This window comes from Carcharodon carcharias, chromosome 10 (genome assembly GCF_017639515.1).
Source record: "Carcharodon carcharias isolate sCarCar2 chromosome 10, sCarCar2.pri, whole genome shotgun sequence".
In the NCBI taxonomy this organism is placed as follows: domain Eukaryota; kingdom Metazoa; phylum Chordata; class Chondrichthyes; order Lamniformes; family Lamnidae; genus Carcharodon; species Carcharodon carcharias.
The window spans coordinates 162,743,029-162,761,224 of record NC_054476.1 but is presented as its reverse complement, the minus strand read 5'-3'; the positions used below and the strand labels follow the sequence as shown (position 1 = coordinate 162,761,224).

Sequence of the window (18,196 nt, the reverse complement as noted above, 5' to 3'; positions counted from 1 at the left end):
TCAGCCATTTCTTGACATCACGTGGAATGAGTGTGGCATCAAAGAGCCCTAAAAAGACCAGAGTCAATGGGAATCAGGGGGAAAATACTCCGCCGGTTGGAGTCATACCTAGCACAAAGGAAGATGGTTGTGGTTGTTGAAGGTCAGTTCCAGGACATGGCTGCAGGAGTTCCTCAGGGTAGTGTCCTAGGCCCAACCATCTTCAGCTGCTTGATCAATGACTTTCCTTCCATCATAAGGTCAGAACAGGGGGATGTTGACTTATGATTGCAAAATGTTCAGCATCATTTGTGACTCCTCAGATACTGAAGCAGCCCATGTCCAAATACAGCAAGATCTGGACAATATCCAGGCTTGGGCTGATAAGTGGCAAGTAACGTTCATGCCACACAAGTGTCAGGCAATGATCGTCCTCAACAAGAGAGAATACAACCATCGCCCCTTGATATTCAATGGCATTACCATCACTGAATCCCCCACTATCAACATTGGTTGGGTGGGGGGGGGTGGTTACCATTGACCAGAAACTGAACTGGACTAGCCATATCAATACTGTGGCTACAAGAGCAGGTCAGAGGCTAGGAATCGTATGATGAGTAACTCACCTCCTGACTCCTCAAAGCCTGTCCACCATTTACAAGACACAAGTCAGGAGTGTGATGGAATACTCCCTGCTTGCCTGGATGAGTGAGGGTCCCACAACACTGAAGCAGCTGGACACTGTCCCAGACAAAGCAGTCCACTTGATTGGCACCATATCCACAAACATTCACTCCCTCCACCACTGACGCACAGTAGCAGCACTGTGTACCATCCACACGATGCAGTGCAGGAATTCACCAAGGGTCCTTGGACAGCACCTTCCAAACCCATGACCATTACCACCTAGAAGGTCAAGGGCAGCAAACAGATGGGAACACCACCACCTGGAAGTTCCTCTCCAAGTCACTCACCATCCTGACTTGGAAATATATCACCGTTCCTTCACTGTCGCTGGGTCAAAATCCTGGAACTCCCTTCCTAACAACACTGTGGGTGTACCTACGGACTGCAGCAAGGAACGGCGGCAGCTGACCACCACCTTCTCAAGGGCAACTACAGATAGATAGCAATAAATGCTGGCCCAGCCAGCCAAGTCCACATCCCATGAATGAATAAAAAAAAATCGAATTGGCTGAAGACTGGCATCTGAGATGCTGGGGGCCTCCTGAGGAGGCCAAGATGGATCATCCACTCAGTACTTCTGGCTGAAGATTGTTGCAAATACTTCAGCCTTATCTTTTGCACTGATGTGCTGGGCTCCCCCATCACTGAGGATGGGGACTTGTGTGAAGCCTCTTCCTCCAGTGAGTTGTTTAATTATCCACCACCATTCATGACTGGATATGGCAGGACTACAGAGTTTAGATCTGTAGATTGTAGAATTGCTTAGCTCTGTCTATCGATTGCTGCTTATGCTGTTGGCATGCAAGTAGTCCTGCGTTTTAGCTTCACCAGATTGACACCTCATTTTTAGGTATGCCTGGTGCTGCTCCTGCTATGCCCTCCTGACTCTTCATTGAACCAAGGTTGATCCCCTGGCTTCGTGGTAATGGTAGAATGAGGGATACACCAGGCCATGAGGTTACAACTTGGAGTTGAGTACAGTTCTGCTGCTGCTGATGGCCCACAGCACCTCACGGATGCCAAACCTGGAGTTGCTAGATCAGTTCGAAATCTATCCCAATTAGCATGGTGGTAGTGCCACAAAACACGATGGAGGGTTTCCTCAATGTGTAGACAGAATTTTATCTGCACAACGACTGTGCGGTGGTCGCTCCTACCTATACTGTCATGGACAGATACATCCCAGCAGGCAGGTTGGTGAGGATGTGGTCAAGTATGCTTTTCCCTCTTGTTGGTTCCCTCACCACCGGCTGCGCACCCGTTCTGGCAGCTAAGTCCTTTAGGACTCAGCCAGCTCAGTCTGTACTGGTGATGAACAATGAAATCACCCACGCAGTGTACAATCTGCATCCTTGCCATCCTCGGTGCTTCCTCCAAGTCGTGCTCAACATGGAGAAGTACTGAATCATCAGCTGAGGAGCACGGTACGTGGTAATCAGCAGCAAGTTTCCTTACCCATGTTTGACCTGATGCCATGAGACCACATGGGGTCTGCAGTCAATGTTGAGGACTCCCAGGGCAACTCCCTCCCTGCTGTATACCACTGTGCCACCACTTCTGTTGGGTCTGCCCTGCCAGTGACACTGGACATACCCAAGAATGGTGATGGTGTCTGGGATATTTTCTTCTGTAAAGTACGATTCTGTGAGTATGACTATGTTCAGGCTATTGTTTAACTAGGCTGAGAGACAACTCTCGCAATTTGGACACTTCTAACAATTTGTTAATGAGGAGGACTTAGTAGGGCCAATAGAGCTGAGTTTGCTGTTGTCATTTCCATTACCAAGGTCATTGCAGGGTGGTCCATCCCGTTTCATTCCTTTTTTTAGGCTTTTTAGCCATCTGATACAACTGAGTGGCTTGTTCGGCCATTTCAGAGTGCAGTTAAGAGTAAACCACCTTGCTGTCGATTGGGAGTCACATGCAGACCAGATATGGACGGCAGATTTCCTTCCCTAAAGAAAATTAGTGAACCAGGTGGGTTTTCTTTAAACCACAATCAACAATGGTTTCATGGTCATCATTAGAATTTTAATTCCATATTTTTTATTGGATTCCACCATTTGCCATGTTGGGATTCGAACCCAAGTCCCCAGGACATCACCCTGGGACTCTGGACTACTAGCCCAGTGACAATACAACTAAGCCACCACTTCCCCCATCTTAAAACTTTAAAATAGGAATGTTTAATACTGGTGTATCAAGCATTAGTTACGAGACCCTAATTTATCATAGTAAGTTAATTCAGGGCTTGGAAAACAATATTTTTAAAAGGTTTTTAATTGCTTTGAGTCAGTACTTAAAATGGAGAAGGATGTCAACATGCCAGACATCCCAAGGAAACTATTACTGAGTCAAACACAAGACTCACAAAATTAATGTAAGCAAGGTAACGGTAATGCATAAATTTATGGCATGAAAGAGTGACAAATCCCCAGCACCACATGGCTTCCATCCCAGGGTTTTAAAGGAAGTAGCTGAGAACATTGCAGATGCCCTAACTATAATCTTCCAATGCTTTCTTGATTCAGGAGCTATTCGTCCAGATTGGTAAATTGTACAACTTAATCTATTTAAGAAATGTGACAGAGAAACTAAGAAAATAGAAACCAGTAAGCTTAACATCTGTTATTGGAAAATTGCTTAAAAAAGTTTACAATTAACTATAGGGAGACAGAACACCTTGAAAATTTTCAGTTCATCAGACAATCAGCATTTGTCGAGGGTGGGTGATGTCAGCACAGTCCGATCGACGAGGGAATGTCAATGGATGCTATTTAAACGGATTTTCAAAAGGCATTTCACAAAGTTCAGCATAAGGCACTGTTAGCTAAAGTTGAGGTTCATGAGATTGAAGGCAAATTATTGACCTATTTACGAAATTGATGGAGCAGAAAGAGACAGGGGCAAGTGCTTAGTCAGCGCCGATGCTGAGTGCACTGACCCTGCCGGCAAAGATTTCTGCAATTTTTCAGGTGTTTTTTTCCGATTCTGGCTGAAGCACCTAAGGGTCAGCGCAGTCAGAGAAGATCGGTGAGTGCAAGAGGAGACAGAAGGGAGGACACACCCACTTTCCATGACAGTAGCTGCCCTATTTGGGTAGGTTTTAAAGGTCCATGTCTGTGTGAGTGTGAGCGAGTGAATGAGGAGGTGGGTGAAATGGATAGTCAGGTCTGGTTGGTGGGGAGGATAGTCAGGTCTGATCAGGGGTGGGGGTGGTGGTCATGTGGTCTGGCAGGGGGAGGGGATAGAGGTGGGGTGTGTGATTGCTCAGTTGAGTTATGCTGGCTAACCACTGAGTTAGGCTAGGTATTAAACTGTATAACATTTCCAGAGTAAGTATGCAGGTAAATCCTGCATATCTGGCCCAAGTCTCTACACTGAGCTCAGGGCCTGAGACCTTCACGGAGGGGCCTGGATAGTGAAAATCAGCCCATCGGAAGTTTAAACTTTTGAGTAAATTTCTGCACACGTCTGTGGGTCAGGACTTCTTCAGGGTCCTGACTTGCATCTCCTAACTTTCGTCCCACCTCCGATGACCCAGAGACCAGAAGATTTGGGCCATAGAGAGTAGGGCTAGGGGCTCTAATTGGCAGATTGTGACTAGTGACCAGCAAGGATCTGTGTTGGGGCTCAACTGTTCACTGTATTCATTAATGTCCTGGTTACCTGGCTGATAGGATAGAAAGCCACATATCTAAATCTACCAATAACACAAAGATAGGAGCTATTATGAGCAGTATAGATAGAGGTATAAAATTACAAAGAGATTTTAATAGATTAAGTGAATAGGCAAAGCTTTGGCAATTGAATTTCAATGTAGGCAAATGTTAGGTCATCCAATTTGGACCCAAGAAAAAGGAACAGAACAGAGTATTTTCTAAATAAGGAAAAGCTAGAATCAGTGAAGGCTCAAAGAGACTTGGGGGTCCAGCTACACATATCATTAAAATATCATGAAATAATAATCAAAGTAAATAATCAAAACAGCCCATGGAATGGTGGCCTTTATATCTAAAGGAATGGAATACAAGGGGGCTGAAGTCATGCTTCTACTATACAAAGCCCTGGTTAGATTCCACCTAGGGTTCTATGAGCAGTTCTGGGCACCACACCTTAGAAAGTATATATTAGCTCAGGAAAGAATGCAGCGTAGATTTACCAGATTGATATGTGGACTCCAAGGGTTAAATTGCAATGAGATATTACACAAACTAGGGTTATAGTCCCTGGATTTTAAAAGATTAAAGGTTGATTTAATTGGAGCTTTCAAGATATTAAGGGAAACTTTGGGGGAAATTATTTCACAAGCTGGGGACTAGAGCATGTAGACAAAAAATTAGATCCCAGACTCTTCAGGAGTGAAATTAGGAAGCAGTACATCACACAAACGTTGGTAGAAGTTTGGAACTCTCTTCCATAAATGGCAATTGATGCAGATCAATTCTTTACTTCAAAACTGAGCTTGAAAGATTTTTGTTAACCAGAAGTGTTAAGGGATATAGGGCAAAGGCGGGTATATGGAGTTAAGTCGCAGATCAGCCATGAATGGTGGAACAGGCTTGAAGGGCTAAATGGCCTACCCCGTAAAATAAAGAACTATTGCATGATTAATGGAAATTAGCTGCAGAAGCAATAATGAATAAGAATTGACATTTAAAATTACCTAATGAAAAGCCATCTTTGTGAACCAGCCACACCTTGTCTGCTTCATACCATGCTTGCTCTGCAGCGATCTGCTCCTCGGTCTTTGACTGTAATTGCAAAAGTGCAAAAGGGAATGTCATATTACTTGAGAGAGTAAGGCAAAGATAGGCATCTTGTCACCCATTACAAAATTGCAAGACCACAAAGTAAAAATAAAATCATCTCATTACATATTCTCTTATGGAACACAAATCTTTGTGTTAGACACTTGCAAAGTTAGTTATCTATGGGGTTATCACCTATCTTGCTTTTTTCCCATTTCACAGAATCTTAGCAGCACAGGAGGCGGCCATACGGCCCATTCATGTCTGCACCGGCTCTCCAAATGAGCATTATGACCTACTGCCATTGCCCTGCCTTTTCCCTATACCCTTGCACATTGTTTCTATTCAAATAATCATTTAATGTCCTCTCGAATGCCTCAATTGAACCTGCCTTCACTACACTTCCAGGCAGCGCATTCTGGACCCAAACCACTCATTGTTTGAAAAGTTTTCTCTCACTTCACACTTGCTTCTTTTGCAAGTCACTTTAAATCTGTGCCCTCACGTTCTTGATCCTTTTACAAGTGAGAACAGCTTCTCCCTATCTACTCTGTCCAGTCCCCTCATGATTTTGAACATTCAATCTCCTCTCAGCAGCCTCCTCTCCAAGAAGAACTGTCCCAACCTCTCCAATCTATCCTCATTTGGCCAAGCTTTTGTCCATTTCTGGGTCAAAAGTTCCCTTGTTGAGTTCTCTTAAATTTTGAATGTTTGGACAGATTTGTAGTCTTGGCTCACAGAGTATACAGGTATTTAAATGTTGATTAGAGAAAATATGAGAAATAGTGCAACAGAAACTGCAGACTACATGATTGAACATCTGTTAAAAGATGTTTTGAAGATTCTACTAAATAGCTTTTACATTATTTGAACATCTATTTATGAGCTTCATCTGTTAACTTGAACTTAAGCAGCCAACCCTGGTCATCAGCCCTGCAGATGGGAAGTCTTTGGGTATCAATGACTTTGATGACTAATTAACGTGAAATAATACACAATAGTTTCCAAGAGAGCACACAGTTGGTTTGGAATATCTTCTTTCCATGCGCATCAACAAATATTGCAGAAGTCTGAACCAGTTGTTCTTAGGAAGAGGATTCTCAGTCATGAGAAAGCACAAGAAAACTGAATATTGGATTTATCAACCAAAGGCAACAAGCCCTCCAGGTGTTACCTAAGTACCCTTTCAAGGTTAGCTCAACACAAAGGTGCAGATCTAATGGCCTGATTTTTTTACCTCAGTCAAAGGTTTCACTATAAAAGGTGGTTAACAGTGCAGAAAAAACTTGTTAAGTGAAGAGCAAACTACTGTAGATGCTGGAATACTGGAAAAAAACCCAGAAAATGTTATTAATACTCAGCAGGTCTGATAAGCACATATGAAGCAAGAAACAACATTAACGTTTCAGGTCTATAACCCTTCATCAGACCCTTCTCCTGAACAGTCATCAACCTGAAAAGTTAACTGTTTCCTTGTCAACAGGTGCTGCCAGATCTGCTGAGCATTCTCATGCATTTTCTGTCCTTTCATAAGTCTTTGCTTGGAAACATGTAACCTAAGAATTTGTGTTACATAAGAGAATATAAGAGAACTGTTATAAAATAGACTTGACATAGTCCATGCAAAATGGAAACCCAGATAATCAGTCTATTAAACACTGTTCCCATTTTATATGAAATAAAACAGTAATGAACAGTCTACCAATAACCTCAAAAGATATGAAATGGGCTAATTATAAACGACATCATGGCTACTCAAATGCACTTTATAAAGTCACATATCAGCTGCTTCCGGATTTAGGTTTGCATGGAACACTGATGAAAATATATTGCATCATTAGTTTTGACAAACTTCATCAACACTGGAGGTTATGTGAATTAGTAAGCTTTTAACAGCACAACACACAGCTCGTAAAAGGAAAAAAGATAAAGCAAAGATTTAAACCTATTCTTTCATTTGAAATAGTATCAGATGCAATAAAATCCTTTAACAATAGTGTTGGCATTAAAATGATATAAGAATCTGAACTACCAATCTTTAAATATTACATTCATTTGGGTTAGCATGAAGGTGAAGTATTCTATCCCTGCATCTAGAAACTTTCATAATTAATGTAACAGCAATGCTCTTAAGGCTTCAATCAGCTGAAAATTATAAGACAATTCATGTCACACTCTCAGGAATTAAATTATACTATTTTGGTTTTCTCAGCACTCTTATAAATAATTCTTATAAAATATAATTGCTTAATAAACTGCTATGTGATTGTTCATTGTCAGTGAATATGATGAAAAGGACTAACATACTATAATACTTAGTATGATGTTCTTCACACCCAAAACCAAATCACTTATTAACGCACATCTATAAACCATCAGCAAACCTACTATGTCAAAGTAGCAAATTCTGAACTGTTAAAACATTAATAATGAATAAACATTATGTAAAATACATACAATAGAGCAAGGTAAAGGCAGTAACTAAAGGCAGTATCATGTTTAAAATAACATTTCTAAATTACTCAGGCTTTCATTTCATGACCAGTTGCTATTTTATAATCATTTATCTATTGCTTATTATTTATAGCTAATGCAAGAAGCCGAATTATGAAATTTAAAGTAAAAATGAAATGAAAAGGCACTCCAATTTTAATCAGTAACATCTTTAATTAAGCTAAAATCCTGTTAAAAATGACCGTTTTTAATGGAATTCTATTAAAATGAATTATCAAATAGAAATACCAACACTACTGCAAAAGTTTTAAAATTACCAAATCAATTCTCTACTTGTAATACACAAGATATTCCCAGATAGGGAGGGATTGCAAAAAACAATGTTTGTACCTAGTTATTTGGAAAGAATAAATATTTAAGAAAATAAAAATGTAAAATGGAGGACAGGTTTAATATTATACAACATGCAAGTACTTCATAGGCACCAACTTGTCAAAAGCAGCATTGAGATTTAAATGCCAACCTGGGGCTGAGTAGAAGCAGATGCTGAGGAAGACTGTAGCACAGCTGCTGGCACCTCTTCCACCTGATTCTGGTGAGCAGCAGCATAAGCCAAGCACAGCAAAGAAAAGCAAACCAAGATTTAAAAGTGCTATTTTGTATCTTTCACCTATAACATTCATAATATTCTATTCAAGTTTCTGACTTACAAACACATGTAATTCCATTTTGCACTTGAGTTACCTTGATACTTTCATCTCTTTAAATAAAATATTATAATGAATTTCTCACTACCAGACTCTCTCAAAAAAGGATACTTAAGTGACACATTGGAACCATACATCAGCATCTTTAGTAGTTGATGGGTAGACACATGATAAAAGGGAAAAAACCAAGGGGGGAAAACATAACCTTAAATGTTCAAATGTTATAAATTGATCAGCTACTTCAAAGCTAAACTCAAAATTGAAGTGTAAGCAATAGTCATTAAAGATTGTAGTTTAAGTAATTAAAAGGGGATTCGAGAGCATTTTCAATCTGGACTTAGCAGTAATTGAGCAATGCCCCTACCTCCACACCAACATAAACAAAGTCAAATGGAAAAAAAGAATTAAGCAGTTCACCCAAGTCTAAAGTTTTGAGCGCAATGCTGAATATTTCTGGTGGTTTCCATTTAAAGGTTGGGAGACTGCATAGCTGATGTCAGTTGTTCATTATCTTTGGTTTACAATGTGTGTAAACCACAGAAATTCCTTCCTCTGAAGGGCATTAGTGAACCAATTATCCTACTCCATATAGTTTATACGTGACCAGTAAATTCTACATGGTTCACTCTTAATGCCTTCTGAAATGACCCACTAAGCCATGCAGTTTTACAAGTGATCATTACAAGGCCTGTTGCAGTTGACGACAGCAGCCTCTAATCATTATATGAGAGATGGGCAATACATTTGGCCTTGCCAGCATCACCCATATCCGGAAAACAAATTAAAGCAAAAACGTAAAATCTTATGTTTAAGCATAATGTTCATCTTATGAACATAATGTATAGCAGGATGACTTTCATGACTAATTTTTATGTGAAAGTCAGTTCCGTAATAACTGAAAATTAGTATAAACTAGCTTCTTTTGCATTAAATACCTACTAGTGGCACCAGTTTCTTTACATTCTTATCTGCAGCAAACAGCTAAAACCTATAAGTAAATTTGACAGAATTAATTAAAAATGGGTCTTCCTAACTACTAGCCTGGCAAGTTTGCATTTGATGTTGCAGTCGACTGTGCAAATCCATGTCAGTAGCCAGCAGTCTTGTAGTCTTGGTCTTGGGTTAATATAAAAAGTGACACACCAGATTTGACAGGAAGCATACATGTTCAACACTGGATAGCGCCTATGCTCGCGTACAAAGTGAGTCACAAATAAGATTGCCCCCTCTCCTTTCCTCAGAATTTGAAATTTAATTGGAATATTTCCCAGCATTTCCATGCATTACCATCTCAGCTGACAGATAGGAAGCCACAGAGAAGAAAGTGAGAGATGCAAGGAAGTGTTCAGGGACTACAAAAAGACAAGTGGCCCTGAAAGACCAGGATAGGAGAAACAATTGTGCTCTTCCTCAAATAAACTAAATTATCCATCCCAATTATACACTTTATATTTTCAACCCTAGTGAAATTCTAGTCTTAAGTGAGCATACAATCAACAAATTTGAGTCTGTATATGCAGAATTATGATTTTCTTTGAAACACCCATTTTTTAAATAAATTACAGTTTATGTACACAGGGTCTTTTACATTAAAATGACATGCAGCAGTAATTAGCTTTATGTGAAACCAAAAAAGAAACAAATTTTGACCAAATAATGAAAGCAAATGTTGATGTTGCCTAATTTCTAACATCAATATTTTTAAACAGCAAACGGAATTTTATATTTTTCCCCACTTTTTAAAATCCCAGGTTAAAGAAACAGGAAATGGCACTGGATGGAACAGGGAGGTGCAAGTATTTGGGAGAAAGGGGCAAGGATGGAAAAGGAAAGAAAGGGCTCATGTTTCAGTTCAGGAAACATTTCAAAACTAAGTTAGTCTCAAAACATTGATGCAGATGATTTTAAGCACATAAATGCAACTTTTTTTTTGTATGCCAAATACATGTCACTTTTGCAAGCTCTTGAGCCTGCTAACCAACACTTCAGTAAACTCAACAGTGGCTTAATTCAAATTTTTAAGATACTATTGTCGTTTCAAAATGCCTTGTTCCAGTACATATAATATATTATTATAGATAGATTATAAATATTAAAACTTCAAAGACCAAAAAAAGTGTGAAAATAATTAGCATCCCAAAAAGCAACTGATCAAAATTCTAAATTTAACAAGGAAGTACAGTACGTTAATGAAGACTGGGAGCATTACCTTTAAATAAATCCTCTCTCTTTTGAAAAATCACATTTTTCTCCTCCAACCTTTAACTAATTTAAACCAGATTAATAGGTGAATAATTTTAGGTGAGACTTCGTGCACTTTATCAATAAACCACTGGAGAAACATTAGCAGGAAAAAAATAAGCAAGGCAAATAAAGGGCTGTAGCAGAGATGTGGGAATCATAGGATAGACATGAAGGCAGCCTTACAGTCCAGCATGACACACGGGCACAGACACCAGCCCAGACACCTGCCTGTGCGAGATCGTTGGAGCGAGCAGAGGAATCTTGAGAGGGAACAAGGCTCTGGGTAGGTGGGACCGCAGGTTCCAGCTGTGACAACAATGCAATGTGAAAGAAACAAGATCCAGATGTAAAAAATGAGAATGAAGATAGATGAAATCATTAAGCAAATAACTGCACAGATACAGATAGAGATACAGCCAAAAACACAATATAATATAACCATTATTATAGCACACCTGCTTATGGGCTACTATAGTCCTTGAGCATAGCACCCAAAAATCAAAAGATTTATATTTTCCAATTTTCTTTCTAGTTTCCCATCGGTAGACATCATTCCTTTATATTCTGGAGTTTCTCACTATAATCTACAATATTCACCATCTGAAATTTAGACTTCAGCAAAGCAAATATGATGAAAACTGTTTTGTCAGATCATAGAGGAAGCTGTTTAGGCCATGATGGCTAAATCATGCTTTTATTGGAATGCTAATACTATGGCTGTAAGTTATTTATATTTAGACCAAACTAAGACATTGCATACAGGATTCTTATGAATGTTGTTACATCATACCACAGGGCAATTATCATTAATGGATGAGAAAGGTGCCTAACGCTTAATCTTGTTTATATGATACCTGATGTTGTTGCCACATTTATGAGAACCAAGTGTTAATAATGCATTTACTTAAACTAAAGTGTTGATAGAAATGATTTTCAAAATTCAAACACAGTAGTAAATTTACTAAAATAACTGTAATGTTCAAAATGTGCTAGACGGGGATTGATAGACAAAAGTTTCCAAGTGTAAACTAAAGCCACTTGGCCAGAATATTTAACAAACTCATCAAATGTACAATTACAGTTTAAGCCTCCACTTATGGCACAGAACTAAAGCAAATATTATAATTGAAGTACGCAAACAAAATTTTCCTCTTCTACCTTTTAAGGCTAAAGTTTTCTGAGGACTACATTCAAAATTACAATCTGTGATACTACTTCTTGAGCACTGTTTGTAAATTGCGGTTTAATAAACGTAGATTTTGTTTAGTGTAACAACAAAACTCTTAAGATTTTAAAATCTATCCACATTAAACATGCTGAAGTTTATGGAATACATTTCTCATTTTACAATAAACAATAGGATAAAGTTCATTTTGGTGAATTAATACTACAGAATATGCAAGTGCCTGTACATATGAACAAGTTGGTTACTTTATTCTATTCATTAATTCTTTACAGCATTGTCATAAGTCTCCTCAATTTTCTTATCCATCATAGCCCTTGCCATCTCAGTTGAAAAAATTTCTCCTCCATGTCCCTCCAGATCTTTTTCCGCTGATCTTAAACCTAAGAATAATTGTTACTGACGCGCTCACCAGGGAATATTTTTTCTTTATCAAAACTAATCATCTTGAAAACTGTGATTAGATCACTTCTTAACCTTCTCTGTTGCAAGAACAGTCCTAAAGAGCCAGCACAGACACAATAGGCTGAATGCCCTTCTTCTGTGCTGTAAGATTCTATGATTCCATAAGCATGTGACTTTACGGTAACAGGTAACAATGCTGACAAGGTTTTAAAATAGATAACAAATGTTAATGAATGTTAGTACTGAAAAGTGAAATATAAATGCATACTATATATAGTCTTGGTAAATGCAAATGTAAAACTAAAAGCATGCAAAATCACTGTTGCCACGGCATCACACCAGGTCAAAATCTAAATGAAAGTGCTCTAGTACTGTTAAGATATTTGTTCCAGAAATTATGGTAAACTATGAAGGTATTGATAGAGTAAATAGTGAGAAATTGTTTCCAATAGGTTAACAATTCTCTGGTAAGAGTAACCCGAGTACAAGGATTTAAGATGCTTGGCAATAGAATATAGAGAGTTGTTATAATCTAGAATAAATTGACTGAAAGGGCGATGAAAGCAGATTCAAGAGTAAATTCCAAGAGAATTAGATATGCACTTGAAAAGGAAAATAAACTGCTGGCCTATAAAGGAAAAAGCAGGGGAGTGAAACTAGTTGGATGGCTCTTTCAAAGAGCTGTCACAGGCAGGATGGGTTGAATGGCCTCTTTCTTCACTGTATGATTCAGTGAACTATAAGACTAAACTTCCCCAAGTGATGAGATGACCCCAGAACCCAAAGAAAATAAATGAATTATATTTGGGGCTATTACATTGTCAATCTACTACATGATCCCTTGAAAACTGAAGTCAAAAAGGTTAACCCACAATATACTAAATTTGAAAGTAGATTTCTCTTTGGATACTAGGTTCAACTTAGCTGTGGTTAGGATTCAAAACAGAAGCCAAAGACAACAATAATAAGAATTAAGTATATTCATCGGGTACCATAAGATTGATCCCAGATGGGAAAAATGGTCTTTTCTTACCGAATTGTAGCGACATGCAATGTCGTACAAAGCAAAATTATTTTAGGTATTCATGGGACCAATCACTTAAGCTTGCTACAAACTGTAATATTTCACACTTCAATACTTCAAAAAATTTTTGTTCTTGAAATACTATGTAAAATGTAGATTGTATATCCACCTGCAGCACATCACTGACTGATTAGTAAAATTAATAGTTTGGATCATCTGCACGAAAGTAAGGGTTAAAAGATGAAATGACTGGTATATGTAAAGTTTAGACAGGATTCAGCTTTCAGGAAAAACGTGCCAACAGCCCAACACAAGCAACAGTCAAAGCATGGTGTATTTATTTACTGAAGTTTTGAAGATTCTCTCCAGTCTCATCTGAGCTTCATCTGTGTGAGTCATTTGTTGTGGTATCCACTGGGCCTAAAGATTACAATATTAATTTTCCAATTAACAGCTCACATCTATTTACTGGGCTTGAAATTTGTGGGGTGCGTGGTGTTGGGTACTAGCTAATGTCAATGCAACTATTGGTTCACCATGACAATTAAACCTAAAATGCATGCTTCTGACTTATGTGTAAACGGTAATGAAGGTTTGCAAAAACATTTTCTGCATGAAATGCAATAGCTTGAGAATGTTTTCACTGCTTAGCTAAAGATTGTGATCCGTCTGGTAATTTGACTTCTCTCAGTCCAGCAGCCAAAACCAGTACTCATGGCCTGGATTTTGCATTTGTAGTGGCAGTGAAGCTGTCCATGCTTAACCAAAATTACAACTTTGAAACTGACAGCAATCTCTAGCATCACACATACATAGTTAAGTGAGGAAATCCAAAAGCTGCTGTCAGTACTTTTCTGCTCCTCAACATTGGGTACTGTTGAAGATGGAAATAAATTAGAAATCATTTGAACCTACATGAAATTCCACTTTTTATGCTTTAGTCTCACTGTATAAAACCCTGAAATGTTAATGCCTTGTTGAATGAAGTATATTTGTGTTTTTATTGGAGTACTAAGTCATAATTACTTCTGAACAACCTCTCTGGCTTTGGAAAACTTCTATATTTGTGGAAAGTCAAATTTCTCCATTATGATAAAGAATGCACAGCTTTTTAACGTAAGTCGGTTTTTTAAAGTTTATGATATTTCAGCGTCTACATTAATCCCATGAGTATGTCCCAGTCCTTATTTCACTCTGTAAAATTATTACAACGTGAAGGATAATCATTGCATTTTACTTCTTGGTATGCTGTCAGAATTCTTTATTGTGACTGTCTACTCAGCCTGTTTGATTATTTCACTGCTGCTTGATGCCAGAGATCCCCTATAATTGGCACCCCAATCAAATTAACATCAGAAAAAGACGAAATTCATGTCACAGAGATCACTAGATCTTTGTGGGCAGCTTTCTTGGAGATCGGTGCCAAGGTCGTCACTTCACTGCTGACCGCAAAATCCAGCTATTAATAGCCACTTTTTTCACTATACATGTTGTACCCTCTTCACCTCATTGAAAAGGCACAGAATATTTTGTCAATCAATGCATTTTCAGATATTTAGCATCATTTTAAAACATATAATCAGAAGGTACAGTTACTTCCTATATATGCTCAAAGTTTACAGATGCAGACTAGATGTTACAGAATAAAATTACAAGCAGCATAAATTCCAGGAGCCAAGCTATTTGTACCAAAAAGCAGTGCTGAAAATTATGCAGGGATTTAGTTTGAGTGGCTCATATGGTTGACCTTTTGATACCTGGACTAAGAAATGCAGTGCAGTGCAGGAAGCAGGGAAAACAGCTTCACTTTTTAGTTTCTGAATATTAGAATACTTTACCAAAGCACATTTTTAACTGGAACATTCACAGACTGATTCCATGAGAATTGTATGGTACTGGTTCAAAGACTACATCATTGCGGTCGAAGAAGCTTAAAATCCTGTCACATGGACTAGGACCCCAACAGTAATAGCATTAAACCACATGACATAAATGAAAAGGAACAAAGCACAAAATCATTTAACAATCACATGTATTTTGTTGCAAGCCAATAAAGTTTTAGGAGTATGGGAGGGGGGACAGAATGGAGTTACACTGTAAGATACACAGTGCAGAAGGATCTAGCATATAGGGTGAATCAAGTTTCAAAGCAGGTCAACCACGACAGTGATAAAAACAAAAAAACTGCGGATGCTGGAAATCCAAAATAAAAACAGAATTACCTGGAAAAACTCAGCAGGTCTGGCAGCATCGGCGGAGAAGAAAAGAGTTGATGTTTCGAGTCCTCATGACCCTTCGACAGAAAGTTCTGTCGAAGGGTCATGAGGACTCGAAACGTCAACTCTTTTCTTCTCCGCCGATGCTGCCAGACCTGCTGAGTTTTTCCAGGTAATTCTGTTTTTGTTTTCAACCACAACAGTTATCTTTTCACTGCACAAGCAAACCAACGTACAAATCACTTAATTTTCTTCTTTTGTTGGCCCAAAATTATGTTGGCATTTCAGATCAAAGTGTCCTTTGGTGTTTTTTCAAATGTAATTAAAAATGTATATTAATTTTAATAACCCAATTGTGGTAATATATCATTTAGTTCAAGCAAAATATGCCTATAACCTCAACTGCATAGGTGAAAGAACATTCCTAAAATAATCAATTTAGTCAATAATTAAATTCATTTCACGTTTTAACATTAAAACATTGATAAATTAAATTTAAAGTAGTTGCTGTTTATTTCTGTCTTACATGTATTTAAGCTCTAACATAAGGGAGAAAAGGCAACATTTTTTGCACTTGTTCATAGCCAGCATTTATTGCTCATCCCTAAGTGCCCTCAAGAAGGTGGAAGTGAGTTGCCTTCTTGAACCGCTGCAGTCCACATTCCTTATAGACTTTCTAGTGATTGTGATACAACTGAGTGGCTTGCTAGACCATTTCAGAGAGCATTTAAGAGTCAGCCACATTGCTATGGGTCTGGAGTCACATGTAGACCAGAGCAGGTAAGGACAGCAGATTTCCTTCCCAAAAAACTGCATGGAATTTTTACAATAATCGACAATGGTTTCATGGCCATCATTAAACTTTTAATTCTAGATTTTTTTTAAAAATTCCAATTCCACCATCTGCCATGGTAGGATTTGAACCTGGGTTCCCAGAGCATTACCCTGGGTCTCTGGATTACTAGTCCACCACCTCCCCACGAGTGATGATGTCACATATGCTCTACATATCATAGACCAGAGAGGGAAATCAAATTTTCCTGCAGCCACTTTAATTAAAGTTTTGGAGAGATAAATTTTTGCTACAGATCATTTTTAAAATGTTCAAACAATCTACAAAATTAGTCTTTTATCAATTTAAAATGGTATTAAAATTTAAAATTAAGGAGAAAGCAAAGTCTAGAGAGAGGTCAGCGCCCTCAATGACAGTCTAATGCATCAGCCATGACTATGATAGCATTATCGCCCTCAAATCAGAAGGTTGTGGGTACAAGTCCCATTCCAGAAACCCAAGCATAAAATATAGGTTGACACTCCATCACGGTACTGAAGGAAAACGGCACTGTATAAAGTTGTCACCTTGCAAATTAGGCCTTAAACCACATCGAGTAGCACTATTCTAACCAGGAGTTCTCCAAGTGGCTCTATTAATATTTATTCCTCAGCCAACATCACTAAAAAAAACAAATTATCTGATCATCACTCACTGTTGTTTGTGGTACCTTGCTATGAACATTACGACAGTGCTTATATTTCAAAAACTATTTTCTTGGCTGTACAACACTTTAGAACATACTGAGGTCTGGAAAGGAGCTATATAAATGCAAGTCTCTTTCTTTCTTTTCACCAAGCTTTTTTCATAGGGTGGGGGGGAAACATGCCACCTTAAATGCTGGACTTCTTGAAAAAAAAAGAATAAGTTCTACTCCTATGCTAGGTGTCTCGGTTGGCCTTAATTACATGCATGACAGTGCAGGACCATTACAAACAGCAGGAGGCAGGACTCCATGCCAGCTTCAAAACCACTCAAACTCAAGAATGTACACTACTGCCTGTGAAATTTACACTCCGTATAGCAAGTGGCTTACCATACAGGTAATATGGTGTAATCATAATTGCCTTCTCTATAATAGAAGATTGGGAAGTACGTTGTTCAAAATTCTCGCTCAAAGCTTTGTTTCTCCTTTAATTAAAAATAGCATGAAACTGGTCATTTGGTAACTTGTTAAAAATTTGGTTATTGCAGGTGTAAAAACATGTACACCATTTAAACACAGGCATAAGTATGCAAGCATATTGTAGCTTTATACAAAGTCACAACTAACCTATGATTTTCACAGAATGCATTGTCTTTTCACTGTTCATTGCAAATGAAATGAAATATCATCATACACAGTGCTATTCTTTCCATAGTCACACACCTGCATTCTGACATCGGATGGAAACTCTTCTGCAACAAGTGAAGGCAACTTTTCCTGAACTGGAATTTGTTGTGCATTGGAATGTGCAGTCTCCTTTAAATAAGCCAAAGAGGAAACAGCATGTGCTTATATAATATTGGAGGTTTAATCGGTTGGAAACTTAAAATCATGCTTCAAACTCAGTGTCTACTAGATTATCTAATTTGAATTTAATCTGTCACGATTATCACAATCATTTCAGATTAAGAGATTATAGTATTAGTGTAGCACAACACAACTAGCATTTGGTTTCAAGGTTATTCTTAATACAGCTGCACTAATTCTAACTTTCACATTTCCATGCAT

General features: G+C 38.3%; 1 protein-coding gene across 16 annotated transcripts in view; it reads right to left on the bottom strand.

The window, feature by feature from the left end:
• The window catches only part of myo18ab (myosin XVIIIAb), a 272,295-nt gene that overhangs the window by 156,417 nt on the left and 97,682 nt on the right, over positions 1–18,196 (bottom strand). For 6 of the 16 annotated variants that reach the window (XM_041198064.1, XM_041198065.1, XM_041198056.1 and 3 more), the window contains one exon: positions 5,333–5,420. In XM_041198064.1, the coding sequence (XP_041053998.1) occupies positions 5,333–5,420 (88 nt within the window). Of the gene's footprint in view, positions 1–5,332; positions 5,421–8,394; positions 8,464–11,005; positions 11,129–13,779; positions 13,855–17,851; positions 17,945–18,196 lie in introns of those variants that run through there. The other 10 variants (XM_041198052.1, XM_041198062.1, XM_041198063.1 and 7 more) reach the window with 6 other exon arrangements.